This window comes from Passer montanus, unplaced genomic scaffold, assembly GCF_014805655.1.
Source record: "Passer montanus isolate IOZ18808 unplaced genomic scaffold, ASM1480565v1 scaffold57, whole genome shotgun sequence".
In the NCBI taxonomy this organism is placed as follows: domain Eukaryota; kingdom Metazoa; phylum Chordata; class Aves; order Passeriformes; family Passeridae; genus Passer; species Passer montanus.
In genome coordinates, this window is record NW_024370705.1 from 1,687,868 (window position 1) to 1,703,038 (window position 15,171).

The window sequence follows — 15,171 nt, forward strand, 5'->3', positions numbered from 1 at the left end:
GGGCGGGCGGGGAGGGGGGGGGGCGGCGAGCGATGGATGAGGACAACATGACGAGGAGCGAGGAGCAGGAGCTGAGTCTGCAGAAGGCGCTGCAGCAGTGCGAGCTGGTCCAGAACATGATCGACATCAGCATCTCCAACCTGGAGGGGCTCCGCACCAAGTGCGCCGCCTCCAACGACCTCACGCAGAAGGAGATCCGCACCCTGGAGGTACGGGCCCGCCGACCCCCCCAACATCAACATCCCCCCATCAGTCTCCCCCCCACCCCCTCCCCGGGCCGCGGCGGGTTCCCCCGCGGCGCTGCGGTGCGCCCGAGTGAGGCTGCGCGCTCTGCAGGTGGCCCCGAGGTGGGTCCGGGACCACCGAACCCTCCTGCCGGGACCCACCGGGGACGCGCGGCCCCGGCCGCAGCCTCCCGGTATCCTCCCGGTATCCCCCGGCATCCCCCGGCCCGGCCGCGTCCCGCCCCCGGCTTCCACCGCCCGGCAGGCGGCATCCCCCGGCCCACCTGCATCCCCCGGCCCACCTGCATCCCTTCCCCCTTCCTGCATCCCCCGGCCTTCCTCCAGGCTCCTGCTCCAGCCGGGCTGCATCCCTTCCACCTTCCTGCATCCCATCGGCCCACCTGCACCCCTGCTGCCTGCCTCCATCCCCCCAGCCTGGCTGCAACCCTTTCCCTGGACTGCATCCCTGCGGCCCACCTGCATTCCTTGTGGCAGGCTGCATCCCACGGGCCTGGCTGCATCCCTTCCACTAGGCAGCATCCCCTCAGCCCACCTGCATCCCTTGCACGGGGCTGCATCCCCTAGGCCTGGCTGAATCCCCTTCCTTGAGCCGCATCCCCTCAGCCCACCTGCATCCCTTCCAGCAGACTCCAGCTGGCCCGGCTGGCTGCATCCCCTGGCCCACCTGCACCCCTCCCTCCTGGCTGCCTTCTCCCCTCCCCACTCCTGCCTCCCGGGGGATGAGCTCCCCCTGGAGCACGCTGAGCCCCGCTGGGGTGGATTTGTGGTGCAGCAGGAGGTCGGTGGGCTGGGACGGGCAGGGAACAGCCAGGGATTCCCAGGGCTGAGTGGGATCCCTGCAGCTGGCACAGAGCGAGGAGGAGCGAGGCTGTGACCCTGGGGAGATGCCAGCGGGGCCCTGCGGGTGCTGTGGGGGCGGCTGGCGCGGAGCTGGGGCTGTGGGTGGGGGGTTTCAGAGCCTGATCCCACCCAGGCCCCTCTGTGGGGCAGCTGTTGGCTCTGGACCATGACTGGAACACCTTGTCCTGCTGCTTTTGCTCCCCAAGTTCCTGAGAGCTGTGGGAACAATTGGGGCATCACCATGTCACTGCTGTGCCGCCTGTGGGGAGACCCCAGGTTTGGGGTGCAGCTCCCTGCTCTGCGTCCCAGCTTGTGCTCATTCCCCCTCCCATCCTGCTGTCACCTCCCCCTGATCCAAGCCCTGCCTCATCCCAACTCTCTGTGTGAGGGGCTGGGAGCTGTTGGTCCTGGAGCAACCTCAGGAGAGGATAACAGTGATTTTGGGGCATGCTGGAGACTTTTTTGGGTTGCAGGCAGGTTCCAAATCCCCGGGAGAGCCTGCCAGGAGGTGCAGGGCTCCAGGAGCTCATCCCACATGGAGCGATTGGCCTCGTTGAGGTCAGCACTGAGGATTCCCTGTCTGTGTCCCGTGGACATGGAGGGGAGCAGGGCAGTGTGGTGGAGCCATCCTGGTGGGAAGCTCCTTCCCAGCATCCCAGTGCCACTGGGGCAGCCCAGCTGGGGCTGGATGAAGGGTCTGGAGGTCTTTGGGGGAATGCCATCCTGGTGGGATGCTCCTTCCCAGCATCCCAGTGCCACTAGGGCAGCAGCTGGGGCTGGATGAAGGGTCTGGAGGCGGTCAGGAGGATGTTATCCTACAAATGCTCACAGGGAAGCACTTCTCCAGCCCCTATGGATCACTCAGTGCCAGCCACAAGGAGCCCTGGCACTGCCATCCCTAAAACACCCCCAAACCAGGAGCTGGGGAGGTTCCAGCCAAGGACATCCCTGCTGACACTCTCTGGTTGTTTTTCACCTCAAACCCAGGGTGATTCCCACAAGGGGAGTGAATCCAGGGCCAGATTCCCCCTGCCAGCCCTGGGCTGGCTCCTGGCGTTGTCCTGGGTTGCCACCAGCGTCAGCAGGAGCAGAGCTTGGCCCTGAGTCCCCAGGTCCCCGAGTCTCTGTGTCCCTGAGTCCCTGCTGCCACCACCACGTCCCAAGGACGTGACACAGACTCCGAGGCCTCGCTCAGTGTCTCTTCCCTTCCCATCTGGTGGCAGCAGAGCCGGGCCAGGCAGTGCCATGGCAAAGGGAGTGGTGACCTGGGATATGGCTCTGGAGACAGTGCCCAGCCCTTGTGTCAGCATGAGCCTGGAATAAAACAGGAGAATCCATGTTTTTTTGGTTAATCTTCATAGGCTAAACATTGATTTTGCTGGACTAATAGAAGTTTTTCCCTTCTTTGTTTTGTTTTAAGCCACCTTCAGGTAGATGTGAGCTCCTATCCTCCTGCTGTGCAGCATTTTTGGGATGGGTACCACGGCTGCAGCCTGGTTCCAGGGGCAATCCTTGGAGCTGGGAGGCTTTTTGGGTCTTGCTTATGCCTTGGGACAGGTTGCAGTGGGAACCAAGGCAGCAGCTGGGATAAAAGACCTGGAGTGGGAATTGGCACTGGTCTGCTTCCTATGGGGGGGCATCCAGAAGGAGCTGAGTGTCCCTCCCTCAGCCCTGCCTGGGCTGTGGGGTTTTATCCCTGTCCAAGTGTGGCAGTTGGGCTTTATGGCTCTAAATTTGGGGTTGAGATGGAAATATGGATAGGGGGTGCTGTGTTTGGTGGAATTTGGGAACAGCAGAAGGAAAATTTGCTCAGAGCTGGATGATATTCCTGACTGTCCCACAGCACCATTCTGTCTGTGGGGTTAAACCCCATCCCAATGTCAAAATGTGGGTCAGGGCTCCCAGGAACTGGTGGATGGCTCCAGGATCAACATTTCCCTCCCCCTGCCCTGCTCCTGCCAGGAACACGGAACTCTCCCAGGATACTTTTGGCTGCTGCTGTGTGGTGAGGATGGGAAGAGGCTCTGAGGAAAGAGCTGTGGCCATTCCCAAACCTCCACAGGCTCTGGAAATGCTGTTCCAGCACTGGGATTTGCCCAGAGCAGCTGTGGCTGCCCCTGGATCCCTGGCAGTGCCCAAGGCCAGCCTGGATGGGGCTTGGAGCAGCCTGGGACAGTGGAAGGTGTCCCTGCCATGGGGTGGAACTGGGTGAGCTTTAATCTCCTTCCAACCCAAACCATTCCATGATTTTTTGATTTTCACTGCCTGAATGGATTCTCTGGTGTCTCGTACCATGGGTGAGCACAGTGCACTTCTCCCAGAGCTGGGATGCTGGATGGAGACATTTTGGCTCCTGTATCCCCAGAAAACTCCCTAGGGATCATTTAACATCTCCCAAAATAAAGGATGAGCAGAGCCAGAGACATCCCCCAAGCCCAACACGACCTTGGAAGAGCCCTGAGAGAGAAAATAGAACCATGGCAAGGAATTCCCCAGCCCCAGGCTGCTCCAGGTGCCTCTGGAATAACGAGCCCCTTGGAGGGAGCAGCTCTGGTTGTGTTTATTTGTCATGGAGAAGGAATTTTAGGGGTGCAGGAGAACCTCTCACTTCATGGCATGAAGGATGAAGGACGTGCTGATCCAGCTGGGATGGGATGGGATGGGATGGGATGGGATGGGATGGGATGGGATGGGATGGGACGGGCAGGGCATTCCCCACGGCTCAGCGGGTGCCAGATGAATGAAAGAACTTCCCCCTCCTGGATTTTCCACCGCCTGTCCCGGTCTCCAGGCAGGGCCGGTGCCGTCGCCAGCCCGGCTGACGTCAAGGATCCCATTCCAGGGGGGAACAGCCGCCCTCTCTCTCCTTGGAGACCGGCTCGGAGCCCGCCGGGGCTGGGGCAGCAGCCGCTCGCTGGGCTCGGGATGAGCCCCGGGAAATTCCCCCTCGGCGTTGGGACTGGGAAATCCAGCTCCAGCCCTGGGTGATCCCGGCCCCTCGCCTGCCCGGGGTCACCCAAGGTCCTGCGGGGTGACGTGCAGCGGGGACATCGCTCCTGTGCCCGCAGCCGCCCCGGGGAGATGCTGTCTCCAAGGAGCTGGGGGTTCCAGGGTGCTCCACAGAGAGGGGAATCCCGGTGGTTTCACTCCTTCATCCCAGAGCACTGCTCCTGCCTTTCCCCCGGCAGAGCTGCAGCAGGGAGAGGCGCTGGGAAGGTGGGAAAACAGCCCCAGCTCCTCAGGAAAAGCTTTGGATCCCCTCCAGCAGCGTCCGCAGCTGGACCCGCCGCAAACTCCACCGCAGGAAGGGCGGATCCGCGGGATTCCCACCCCTCTCCTTGTGCCCCCCGCTTCCAGGTGGGGAAACTGAGGCACGGAGGAGCGAGCAGGGGGAGGCTGTGCCTCAGCAGGAACGCGGCATTTCCCAAATCTGCTCCGTGCCGGGATGAGCGGCAGGCAGAGCAGCTCCGCGGCCGCGGGACGGGGCATTCCCCGCGGGATGGGACAGGGAATTCCCTCCCCTTTCCACCCCAGCGAACACCGAGAGCCTCTGCATTTTACAGAAGGGGTTTTGGGCTTCTTTTTCCCTGGCTGGAGCAAATCCATGGACCAGAGCACCTGGGGGTGCCAGCGGGGTCCTCTTTTGGGTTAAAAATGACCCCTCAAGGGCTCTGGAATTTAAATTTCCTCAATTTTCCCTGCTCTTTCCCCATTCCCAGCTCACCTCTGCATGATGGTGGGGGGCTACCCTGTTCCCAGCTCCATTCCCACCCCAGCACCCTGATTTTGGCACTGGTGATGCCGTGGAGGCTCAGAAATCACCTTTGTTCCCTTTGGGATCTCACCTGGAGAGGCAGAACGGAGAACAGGCTGGGGGCAGGATGTGAATCTTTTAGAAATTCCTTTTCCTGGTGTTTTGCTGCAGTCGTGTCCATGCAAGGGCATTTTTTGGGAGACAGGAGTTGCCTCTGGGTGTGTTTAAAGTGCCTGGGGCTGCTTCAGCTCCAAAAGCCTGGAGTGTGTTTGGGATGCGAGATCCAGGCTGATCCTTGAACCTTTGATTGTCTGTTTTGGGAGTGTTTTTCCTTAAAAATCAGCTCTGGGAGTGGGGCAGGGCTCTGCAGAGCTGAGGGCTCCCTGCAGCCCCCCAGGCCTGGCTCTGCCTCATTTTTGGGGCTTGATTTTCAGGAATTAATCTCTGGTAGCCAGGCTGAGGATGGGGACAAGCTGCCAGGGGGTGACAACCCCGTCCCCAGCTCCTGGCAGGGCCCTCACCCACCTGGGGGGTGATTTTGGGGGTGATGCCAACCCCTGTGGGCGTCACCAGTGCGTCCCACGAGGGAAAGGACCAGGAGAGACGGGAAAACTCCCAGATCCCACAAGGGGGTTCTCCCCTCATCTCTGTATCCCACAGCAGCCCGTATTTCACCCGGCTGCTTTTGGGGTGTGCAGGAGCAGCGGCACAGCACCATCTAGTGCTGCAGGCGCCGGGGAATCACCCAGCCGGGAAAGCAGGAGCAGGAAATCCCGGCAGTTTCCAGCCCTGCTCTATATTCCCGGGAAAGGAGGGCAGCTTTATTTTGGGAGCCGGGCTGCGGCTGGGAACGGCTCCGGCCTCGGGGTGGGAGGATTTGGGGGATTTGGGGGGTGATCCAAGCAGGGATGGGGCTGCAAAGCAGCAGAGAAGGGGGATGGCTCTGGAGAGAGGAAAAATTGGGTTGGTGAGGGGGGAATGAGGAGAAAATGCCACATTCCAGCCTTGGGATTTGATGCTGTGGCTGCTCCCTTTGTAGGGTTTTTGTGCGGCGTAAAAGAGGGGAGTGTGGCTTTTGAGGGTTCTTTTTTGGGCATCAAACCAGGGTGTAAGAGAGGTGACTCTGTCCTTTAGGGGTCCCTGGGCCCTGAGGCTGGGAATAGAAATGGTAAAAGTGTCCTGTGGGTGGCTGGGCAGCACTGGGAAGGGGCAGTTTGTGGGAAAAGTGATGCCTGTCCCCCTGTCCCCCTCACAGCCCCCAGGGTGTCCAAGGGCTGCCCACCCCCTGAACGAGACCCCAGCACTGCTCTGGGCATGAAGGAGTTGATAAAGGGATTTTTTGGGAGGGAAATTCCCTCTTGGACACCAAACCTCGATGCTCTTGGCTGCGGGAGTGTTTTGGGGTAGAATTTTGAGCCTTGGGATGGGGCAGAGCAAGAGCTGAGCCCCAGCTGCCAGTGGGAAACCAGGAGGGTTTCCCCTTTTTTTCCAGAGCAAACTGGTGAAGTATTTCAGCCGGCAGCTGTCCTGCAAGAGGAAGGTGGCCCTGCAGGAGCGCAATGCCAAACTGGAGGGCTTCCCCCAGCTCCTGCACTGGTTCCGCATCGTCGACATCCGCAAGGAGGTGATGGAGGTAAGGGCTGGCCATTCCCACCTGGAAAAGGGAAGGGGCTTTCCTTTCCTTTCCTTTCCTTTCCTTTCCTTTCCTTTCCTTTCCTTTCCTTTCCTTTCCTTTCCTTTCCTTTCCTTTCCTTTCCTTTCCCTTTTCCCTTTTCCCTTTTCCCTTTTCCCTTTTCCCTTTTCCCTTTTCCCTTTTCCCTTTTCCCTTCTCCCTTCTCCCTTCTCCCTTCTCCCTTCTCCCTTTTCCCTTCTCCCTTTTCCCTTTCCCCTTTCCCCTTTTCCCTTTTCCCTTTTCCCTTTTCCCTTTTCCCTTCCCCCTTTCCCCTTTCCCCTTTTCCCTTCTCCCTTTTCCCTTTTCCCTTCTCCCTTTTCCCTTTTCCCTTTCCCTTCTCCTTTCCCCTTTTCCTTCTCCCTTCTCCCTTCTCCCTTCTCCCTTCTCCCTTTTCCCTTCTCCCTTTTCCCTTTCCCCTTTCCCCTTTTCCCTTTTCCCTTTTCCCTTTTCCCTTTTCCCTTCCCCCTTTCCCCTTTCCCCTTTTCCCTTCTCCCTTTTCCCTTTTCCCTTCTCCCTTTTCCCTTTTCCCTTTCCCTTCTCCTTTCCCCTTTTCCCTTTCCCCTTTCCCCTTTCCCCTTTTCCCTTTCCCCTTTTCCCTTCTCCCTTTTCCCTTTTCCCTTCTCCCTTTTCCCTTCTCCCTTTCCCCTTTCCCCTTTCCCCTTTCCCCTTTCCCCTTTCCTTCCCCTTTTCCCTTTCCTTTCCCTTTTCCCTTTCCTTTTTCCTTTCCTTTCCTTTTTTCTTCCCCTTCCCCTCCCACCCAGCAGCAAGGACACCCTGCTGCTGTCCCCAGTGGGTGTCACACAGACCCCTCTGCCCTGGGGACACCCCCATGTCCCCATCAGTGTCCTGCTGCCACATCCCAGGCTCCTGCAGCGAGGGGGTGCCCCAAGGGCAATCCCACCTCCAGGGAAAAGGGAATTCCGGAATGAAGCTCAGGTGCTGCGTGTTCCCAGTCAGGGATGGGTTTTCTGGTGCTCCCAGAGGCTGAGCTGGGTCTAGATATACCTGAAACCAGAAAAACTGGAGACAAAACTTGAGTTCCTCCAGGTTTTCTTGGAGATTCAGGTGGGAAAAGGAAGGGTTTGGGTCCATGGCCTGAAGGGAATGGGATCTCCCTGGTGTTCCCCGAGGTGCAGAGGGTGCTCCAGGGGGGTTTGCTCCTCCTCCCTCATTGCTGCCCCCCTCCTCCCTCAGGAGATCGCCCCCGGGCAGCTCAGCCTGGAGGATCTGCTGGACATGACCGATGACCAGGTCTGTGCCACCGTGGAGAAGTTTGGGGCCAACAGCGAGGAGTGTGCCCGGCTGAACGCGTCCCTGTCCTGCCTCCGCAGCGTCCACAAGTCCGGTGAGTGTCCCCTGTCCCCGGGGGCCCGGGCTGGGTGCCACCTCCTGGCTGCTGGCACGGCAGTGTGGCTTCAGTGTTGGCAGAGCTCCTGCACCCCTGGGCTGTCTGGGAGTCATTTCCTGCAGGGAACACCGTGGGGCGGTGCTGGGAAAAGGATATGAGGGGGCTGGTGGGTGAGAGATGGGACCCCAAAACCCCCAGGCATGGGCAGCAGGAAAGGAGGGGGGATTCTGCCCCTCTGCCCCACTCAGGTGAGACCCCACCTGCAGAGCTGCCCCTGGGTGTGGGGTCTCCAACATGAGAAGGGTGTGGAGCTGCTGGAGCCAGGCCAGAGGAGCCATGGAGATGCTCCAAGGGCTGGAGCCCCTCTGCTCTGGAGCCAGGCTGGGAGAGCTGGGGGTGCTCACCTGGAGAGGAGAAGGCTCCAGGGAGAGCTCAGAGCCCCTTGCAGGGCCTGAAGGGGCTCCAGGAGAGCTGGAGAGGGACTGGGGACAAGGGATGGAGGGACAGGACACAGGGAATGGCTTCCCACTGCCAGAGGGCAGGGATGGATGGGATATTGGGAATTAGGAATTGTTCCCTGGGAGGGGGGGCAGGCCCTGGCACAGGGTGCCCAGAGCAGCTGTGGCTGCCCCTGGATCCCTGGCAGTGCCCAAGGCCAGGCTGGACACTGGGGCTGGGAGCAGCCTGGGACAGTGGGAGGTGTCCCTGCCATGGCAGGGGTGGCACTGGATGAGGGCCCCTCCAAATCCAGCCCATTCCATGGCTCTTACAGGGTCCCCTGACACCCCGTGCCTGCAGGAGCTCGGTCAGGAGCTGCAGGGGAAGCTCAGGGCAGGTTCCCGGTGCTGGGTGCGCGGTTCCCGGTGCTGTGCGGTGCGGGTTCCCGGCTCCCCGGGCGGTGGCAGCAGAGCTCCGCTCTTCAGTCGCTGCCCGGAGCCGCTCCGGCTGCGGCTGCGGCGGCACCGGGGGCAGAGCGGGCCCGGGGAGGGACAGGGTGTGCGGCAGGGACTGCGCAGGGTCCGGCTGTGCCGGCACCGAGTCCCAGCCCAGTCTCGATGGGTCACAGCAGAACCGTTCGCCTTGGAAAAGATCCTTTAGGAGCGAGCCCAGCCAATCCAGCGCTGCCCCATGTCCCCAAGTGCCACATCCACACGGCTGTTCAATCCCTACAGGGAAGGGAGCTCCCCCACTGCCCTGGGCAGCTGTGCCAGTGCCTGACCACCCTTTCAGTGAAGGAATTTTCCCAAATTCCACCCTGAGCCTGCCCTGGCCCAGCCTGAGGCCGTTCCCTCTGCTCCTGTCCCTGTTCCCTGGAGCACAGCCCGACCCCCCCGGCTGTCCCCTCCTGTCAGGAGCTGTGCAGAGCCACAAGGTCCCCCCTGAGCCTCCTTTTCTCCAGGCTGAGCCCCTTTCCAGCTGCCTCAGCCTCTCCTGGGACTCCAGCCCCTTCCCAGCTCTGTTCCTTTTCCTGGACATGCTCCAGCCCCTCTGGCACAGCCCATCCCCATGGATGGCAGCACAGAACTGGCAAGGCCACTGCCAGCACAGGGGTGACTGTGGGGCAGCAGCAAACCCCCGTGATTTGGGGACCCCAGACCCCTCTGCCTGGCTCCTGTCCCCTCTAGAGGGGCTCCTCCAACACAGCTGCACCCCAGGGTTTGGGAGGCTGGGAACGAGCCCTTTGCAGGTGTGGAGCAGCCCTTGGGGACAGCAGGGGACAAGGAGGGGCAGCTTTGGGGGACCAGAGCATGGAATGTGCCAGAGAGGGATCCCAGCTCCAGCCTGGACAGACCCTGGCCAAATCCACCCCTTCTGGCTGTTGGATCCTCTCCAGGCCTCCCGCATGGCACAGAGTGGCAGTGCCACCCCGTGCTGGGGACAGTGGCACTGGGCTGAGGTGGGGCTGTCTGAGCCCAGCCTGCCATTCCCTAGGGAGCATCCCGCCCCTCCAGCTCCCTAAACCCAGCTCCTGCCCCCCTTCCCCTCGGCATTTCCATGAGGTCTCCCTGCTATTTGAGGAAGGGCAGCGGTGCCTCCCTGGGAGCCCTGGGAAGGTTCTCAGCTGCTCTTTGTTCAAACACCTCTGACTTTTAAAGCTGCTCCAAACAAATCCCACTCCCTCCTCTGCCCGCTCGGCCCAGGGAATTCCCTGCTTTGGAAAATCCACTTTGGCCTTTGGCTCGGCAGCTGCAGGAAGTTTCTCTGGTTTCTCTGGAGTTTTCTGGCTGGAAGAGATGGAAGGAGGATGTCTTGGTTTGGAAAGACAGGTGTCTGCAAAGGAAGGCAGGAGCCTCCCCTGAAATGGAAAATGTAAACCCCCTCCCTCTGAACTGTTACAAATTTGAAATTAAGGGGCTCTCAGGCAAAAATATGGGAGCAGGAATAATAGTTCTTTAATAGGGAAAAAAAATAAAAATAAAATAAACAATGCAGTAAACCAAAACAGCACTGACAGAGTCAGAACATGACCTGACACCCTGTTGGTCACGGTGCTGGTAGGATCCAATTGGAATTGTGACTGCAGTCCTGCAGTGTCAGGGGTGGCTCTGCTGGAGCAGGGATCCTGGAGAAGGGTGCAGTCTTCCTCTGAAGATGCAGTGGAAGAGGCAGCTGCTCCTCTGGGAAATCCAGTGGAGAAGCCGTGCTGGTGTCCCAGAATCTCAGATTCTATCCAGGCAGGAATGCTGGGCTCCTCCTCTGGGCTCACATCTCCCAGTGGATGCTGTGGTTCTTATCAGCCGTGCAGGGACATTCCACAGCCTGTTATCAGCAGATGTGCCCCCAGAGGGAGGAGCGGGTGTGGAAGAGATAAGGAAAACTGCCCACTTGACAGAAGACAACTGCCATACAGATGGCAAATAGAATAGATTTGCTTGGCAATCCAGGAGGAGGTGGAAGGAGGAGGAGATGGAAGCACCGGAGGTCTCTGGGAAGCTGCTGCTCCATTTGCTCCCTAATGGGGCAGCTGATAGGGCTGCCAGCATTCCTGGTGGTCCATTGGGTCCCGGCAGGAGGGAGCCAGCCAGGCAGGGAGTGTTTGTCTTTCCCATTTAACTCCATCCATCACCCTGCTGCTCCCAGCGGGAGCGGCGGCTCTGTCCCTCCGGCATTGCTGGGATGCTGCCGTGGCCACTCCTGCTCTGCCAGAGTGGATCAGGATCCTTGGAATTCCAGCTGCTGTGGCTCTGTGCCGTGCTGGAGATGCATTGTCCCGTGGATGACATAACCTTGGGGACACGGAGGTGACAGGCAGAGCCCTGAGGGGTGCAGGAGCTTCCCAGGCAGTGGAGGAGACCAAATCTCCCTGAATTTCTCAAGGATTTGGGTGTGGGAAGCTCCACCTGCGATGCCAGATGGGCTCCCTCTTCCCTGCCAAGCAAATGGCTCCATCACAGGAATTCCCCCTCTTCATCTCCTGGGAGAGCAGGAGCAGAGTCCCTGCCCCTCTCCTGCTGGCAGGGAGTTGGGAACAGTGGGATTTCTGGCCAGGGAAGGGCAGGATGCTCCCTGAATGCCTTGGGCTGAGAGTGGGTAATGGGAGCTGCTCGTCCCACCCAGGTCCAGATTCCCTATGTAGGCAGTGTGTTTTGGTGGGATGTGGGATTGGGATGGGCAGAGCAGCGCTGCTGGGACCTTGGGAATGTTGGGACTGAGCAGTGATGGGGTTGTGGCTCTGGGGTGCACTATGGGGGTGCTGTGCTGCTTTTATCCATCCCTCATCCATCCATTCCGGGCCAAAGCACGACATTCCACCTCTCGCCTCTGAAAACACACATTTCATTCTAAAATATTACTAAAATTACATTTAACATACTTCTACATAAGACACTGACATACACTAAACCTCCACCCCCAGATTTTATTATCATCCATCCATCCATCCCTCCATCCATCCATCCATCCTCCATCCATCCATCCATCCTCCATCCATCCATCCATCCTCCATCCATCCATCCATCCTCCATCCATCCATCCATCCTCCATCCATCCATCCATCCTCCATCCATCCATCCATCCTCCATCCATCCATCCATCCTCCATCCATCCATCCATCCTCCATCCATCCATCCATCCTCCATCCATCCATCCATCCTCCATCCATCCATCCATCCTCCATCCATCCATCCATCCTCCATCCATCCATCCATCCTCCATCCATCCATCCATCCTCCATCCATCCATCCATCCTCCATCCATCCATCCATCCTCCATCCATCCATCCATCCTCCATCCATCCATCCATCCTCCATCCATCCATCCATCCTCCATCCATCCATCCATCCTCCATCCATCCATCCATCCTCCATCCATCCATCCATCCTCCATCCATCCATCCATCCTCCATCCATCCATCCATCCTCCATCCATCCATCCATCCTCCATCCATCCATCCATCCTCCATCCATCCATCCATCCTCCATCCATCCATCCATCCTCCATCCATCCATCCATCCTCCATCCATCCATCCATCCTCCATCCATCCATCCATCCTCCATCCATCCATCCATCCTCCATCCATCCATCCATCCTCCATCCATCCATCCATCCTCCATCCATCCATCCATCCTCCATCCATCCATCCATCCTCCATCCATCCATCCATCCTCCATCCATCCATCCATCCTCCATCCATCCATCCATCCTCCATCCATCCATCCATCCTCCATCCATCCATCCATCCTCCATCCATCCATCCATCCTCCATCCATCCATCCATCCTCCATCCATCCATCCATCCTCCATCCATCCATCCATCCTCCATCCATCCATCCATCCTCCATCCATCCATCCATCCTCCATCCATCCATCCATCCTCCATCCATCCATCCATCCTCCATCCATCCATCCATCCTCCATCCATCCATCCATCCTCCATCCATCCATCCATCCTCCATCCATCCATCCATCCTCCATCCATCCATCCATCCTCCATCCATCCATCCATCCTCCATCCATCCATCCATCCTCCATCCATCCATCCATCCTCCATCCATCCATCCATCCTCCATCCATCCATCCATCCATCCATGCATCTGCTGGATTCCAGGGATTTTGAGCTGCTGGCTGGCTCCATGGCTCCATGGCTCCATGGCTCTGTGCAGTGAGGTTGGCCAGTCCAAGGAGGAGCTGTCTGGGAATTTTTAGGATGGGGATAGAAAAGCATCCCGGGATGGCAGCAATGCTCTCTTTGGGTGCAGTGTTGGGATTTTAGATCCGTTGGGATATGACAGCCCCCCAAAGGAGCCCCAGATGCACCAACTGCTTCAGAAATGCCTTTTAATCTGTATTTTAGCTGCATTTTATCTCCTTGTGATTCAATACATTGTCCTCATCCTAAAAATGTACTTAATGAACCAGTTGGATCCTCCTTAAGAGCTGGAATTCCTTGGCAGGAGCCGCAGCAGCCGCTTCTGAGACGCCAAGATTTGTATTCATAAAGCAGGAATGAGCTTCAGGATTAACCTTTCCCATCCATCTTTATTTATTGAGTCGTTAATTAGAAGCCTCTAATTTCCCAGGCCGCCCCTGCCGGGGCGGGGAGCTGGAGGCTGTTTCATGGAGATGGATTTGGCCGGGATGGGCTTGGAAAGGGCGACGCTTCCCCAGCCGAGCATCCTGGGGGCAGCAGGGAAAACCCCGGCACATCCCATAAATCAGAGTGTGCCAAATCCACACTAACCCCCCTGCTTCGTGGTGGTAACAAGGGTGGGTTGGGTTTTCCTTGGATCCTTGGGGTTTTGTTTTGGGGTTTGATCTCGGAGCGGGATTAATTTCACATTAAATCCGAGCGGAGCTGCGGCTGGAGGAGTTGATGGGCTGTGACTGCTGGGGATGTGTGCAGGTTTTTAAGTGTCCTACTGGGAAAAACGAGCTGGAATGGAATATTGATGAGCCCTGGGAAGGCTGAGGGTGGCTTGGGGACAGCACGGGGTCAGGCAGGGTCGGGAGCAGTGAGGGAAAAGCAGGAAAATCCCAGTTTGGAGGGAATTTGGGAGCTGTGCTGGTGGGGTGGACAGGAGGGAAGGGTTGACATTCCTGATATCCCTGTGCTGCCAAGCTGGAGATTCCAGAGTCATTCCAGAGGCTGCTTCCTGGCATGTGGGTGCTAGGGCTGTGGGAGCTCCCAAAAACCCTGGGCATCCCAAAATCTGCAGTTTGGAGCAGCTTTTGGGAAGAGGAGTGCTGGGCTGCAGGGCTGCCTCGCCAGCTCCCATGGGAATCGTCCCCAGCCTTTGCTTTTTAGGAAAACAAAGCAAAGCTCGCTCTTTGTCGTTTGGGACAGGTGGAATCTTTCCATCTGGGGATCCGTGAGCTGCATCCCAGAGCTGCCTCCTCTTCCCAGGAGTTTGTTCTCCTGTCGGTTTTTAATGGAGTGGTTTGGGAAAAGCATCCCTGCTGAAATGGGGTGGGAGGAGGGATCCGAGGGGATTAATGAAGGAAAATCACCAAAGGGAGCATCCACAGGGACAGGAGAGGTGGCCCCTGGGACTGGGGGGTGGCTGCGGCTGATATCCAAAAAATACTATAATTATTATTAAATAAATAGGGTTAAATGATATACATTAAATATATTCAATTAAACATTATATTTCATATAATGTCTATATTATATAGTATATATATATAATATATATACTATACATTTATATTATATATATAAAAGTCTATATTATATAGTATATATAATATATAGAATACATAAAATATATATAACATATAATATATAATTAATATAATATATAATATATATATATTATATATAATAAATAATATATAGACAACATATTAAATAAATACTGTATAATATAATAACAAATATAATAACAAATAATATATATTAAATATATTATTAAATAACACACTATAATACATAATATTCGGATTCCAAACAAAACAACGAAGTTTTTGGGAGCAATCAGGCGGCCAGTGTGGGGACAAACGGGACAGAGGGACTTTCCCTGCCAGCTCTCCGTGTGCTTTTCCAGGCGGCAATCAGAGCAGCAGAGCGGGGGAGCCGGAGCAGCTTTGGGATATTTTTTGGGGTTTTTTCCCCTCTGAAGCGCATTCCCGGTTTCAGCTGAGCCCATCTCGCTGCCTGCCGCCTTCCCGTCTGGAATGACTTTTCCCGGTTATTTTCAGCCCCCACTGGGGTTGTTTTTAATCCCGGGAGCATCGCGGGGACACGGGGGGCGCGGGGAGAGCCTCACCCCGTCTTCATTAACGCCGCTAATTAGCGCCGGGCCGGTTCGGCCTTATGCAAATCAAGGCGGAGAAAGCGGCCAATGGGAAGAGCAGGATTTGCATAGGCAC

At 57.3% G+C, this 15,171-nt stretch overlaps 1 protein-coding gene across 1 annotated transcript in view; it reads left to right on the top strand.

The window, feature by feature from the left end:
• The first annotated feature begins 6 nt into the window (after positions 1-6).
• KSR2 (kinase suppressor of ras 2) overlaps positions 7-15,171 on the top strand; it is a 78,690-nt gene continuing 63,525 nt past the window's right edge. Inside the window, exons 1-3 of the mRNA XM_039726112.1 lie at positions 7-209; positions 6,332-6,472; positions 7,706-7,856. Of these exons, the coding sequence (XP_039582046.1) occupies positions 33-209; positions 6,332-6,472; positions 7,706-7,856 (469 nt within the window). The 5' untranslated portion in view covers positions 7-32. The remainder of the gene's footprint in view (positions 210-6,331; positions 6,473-7,705; positions 7,857-15,171) is intronic.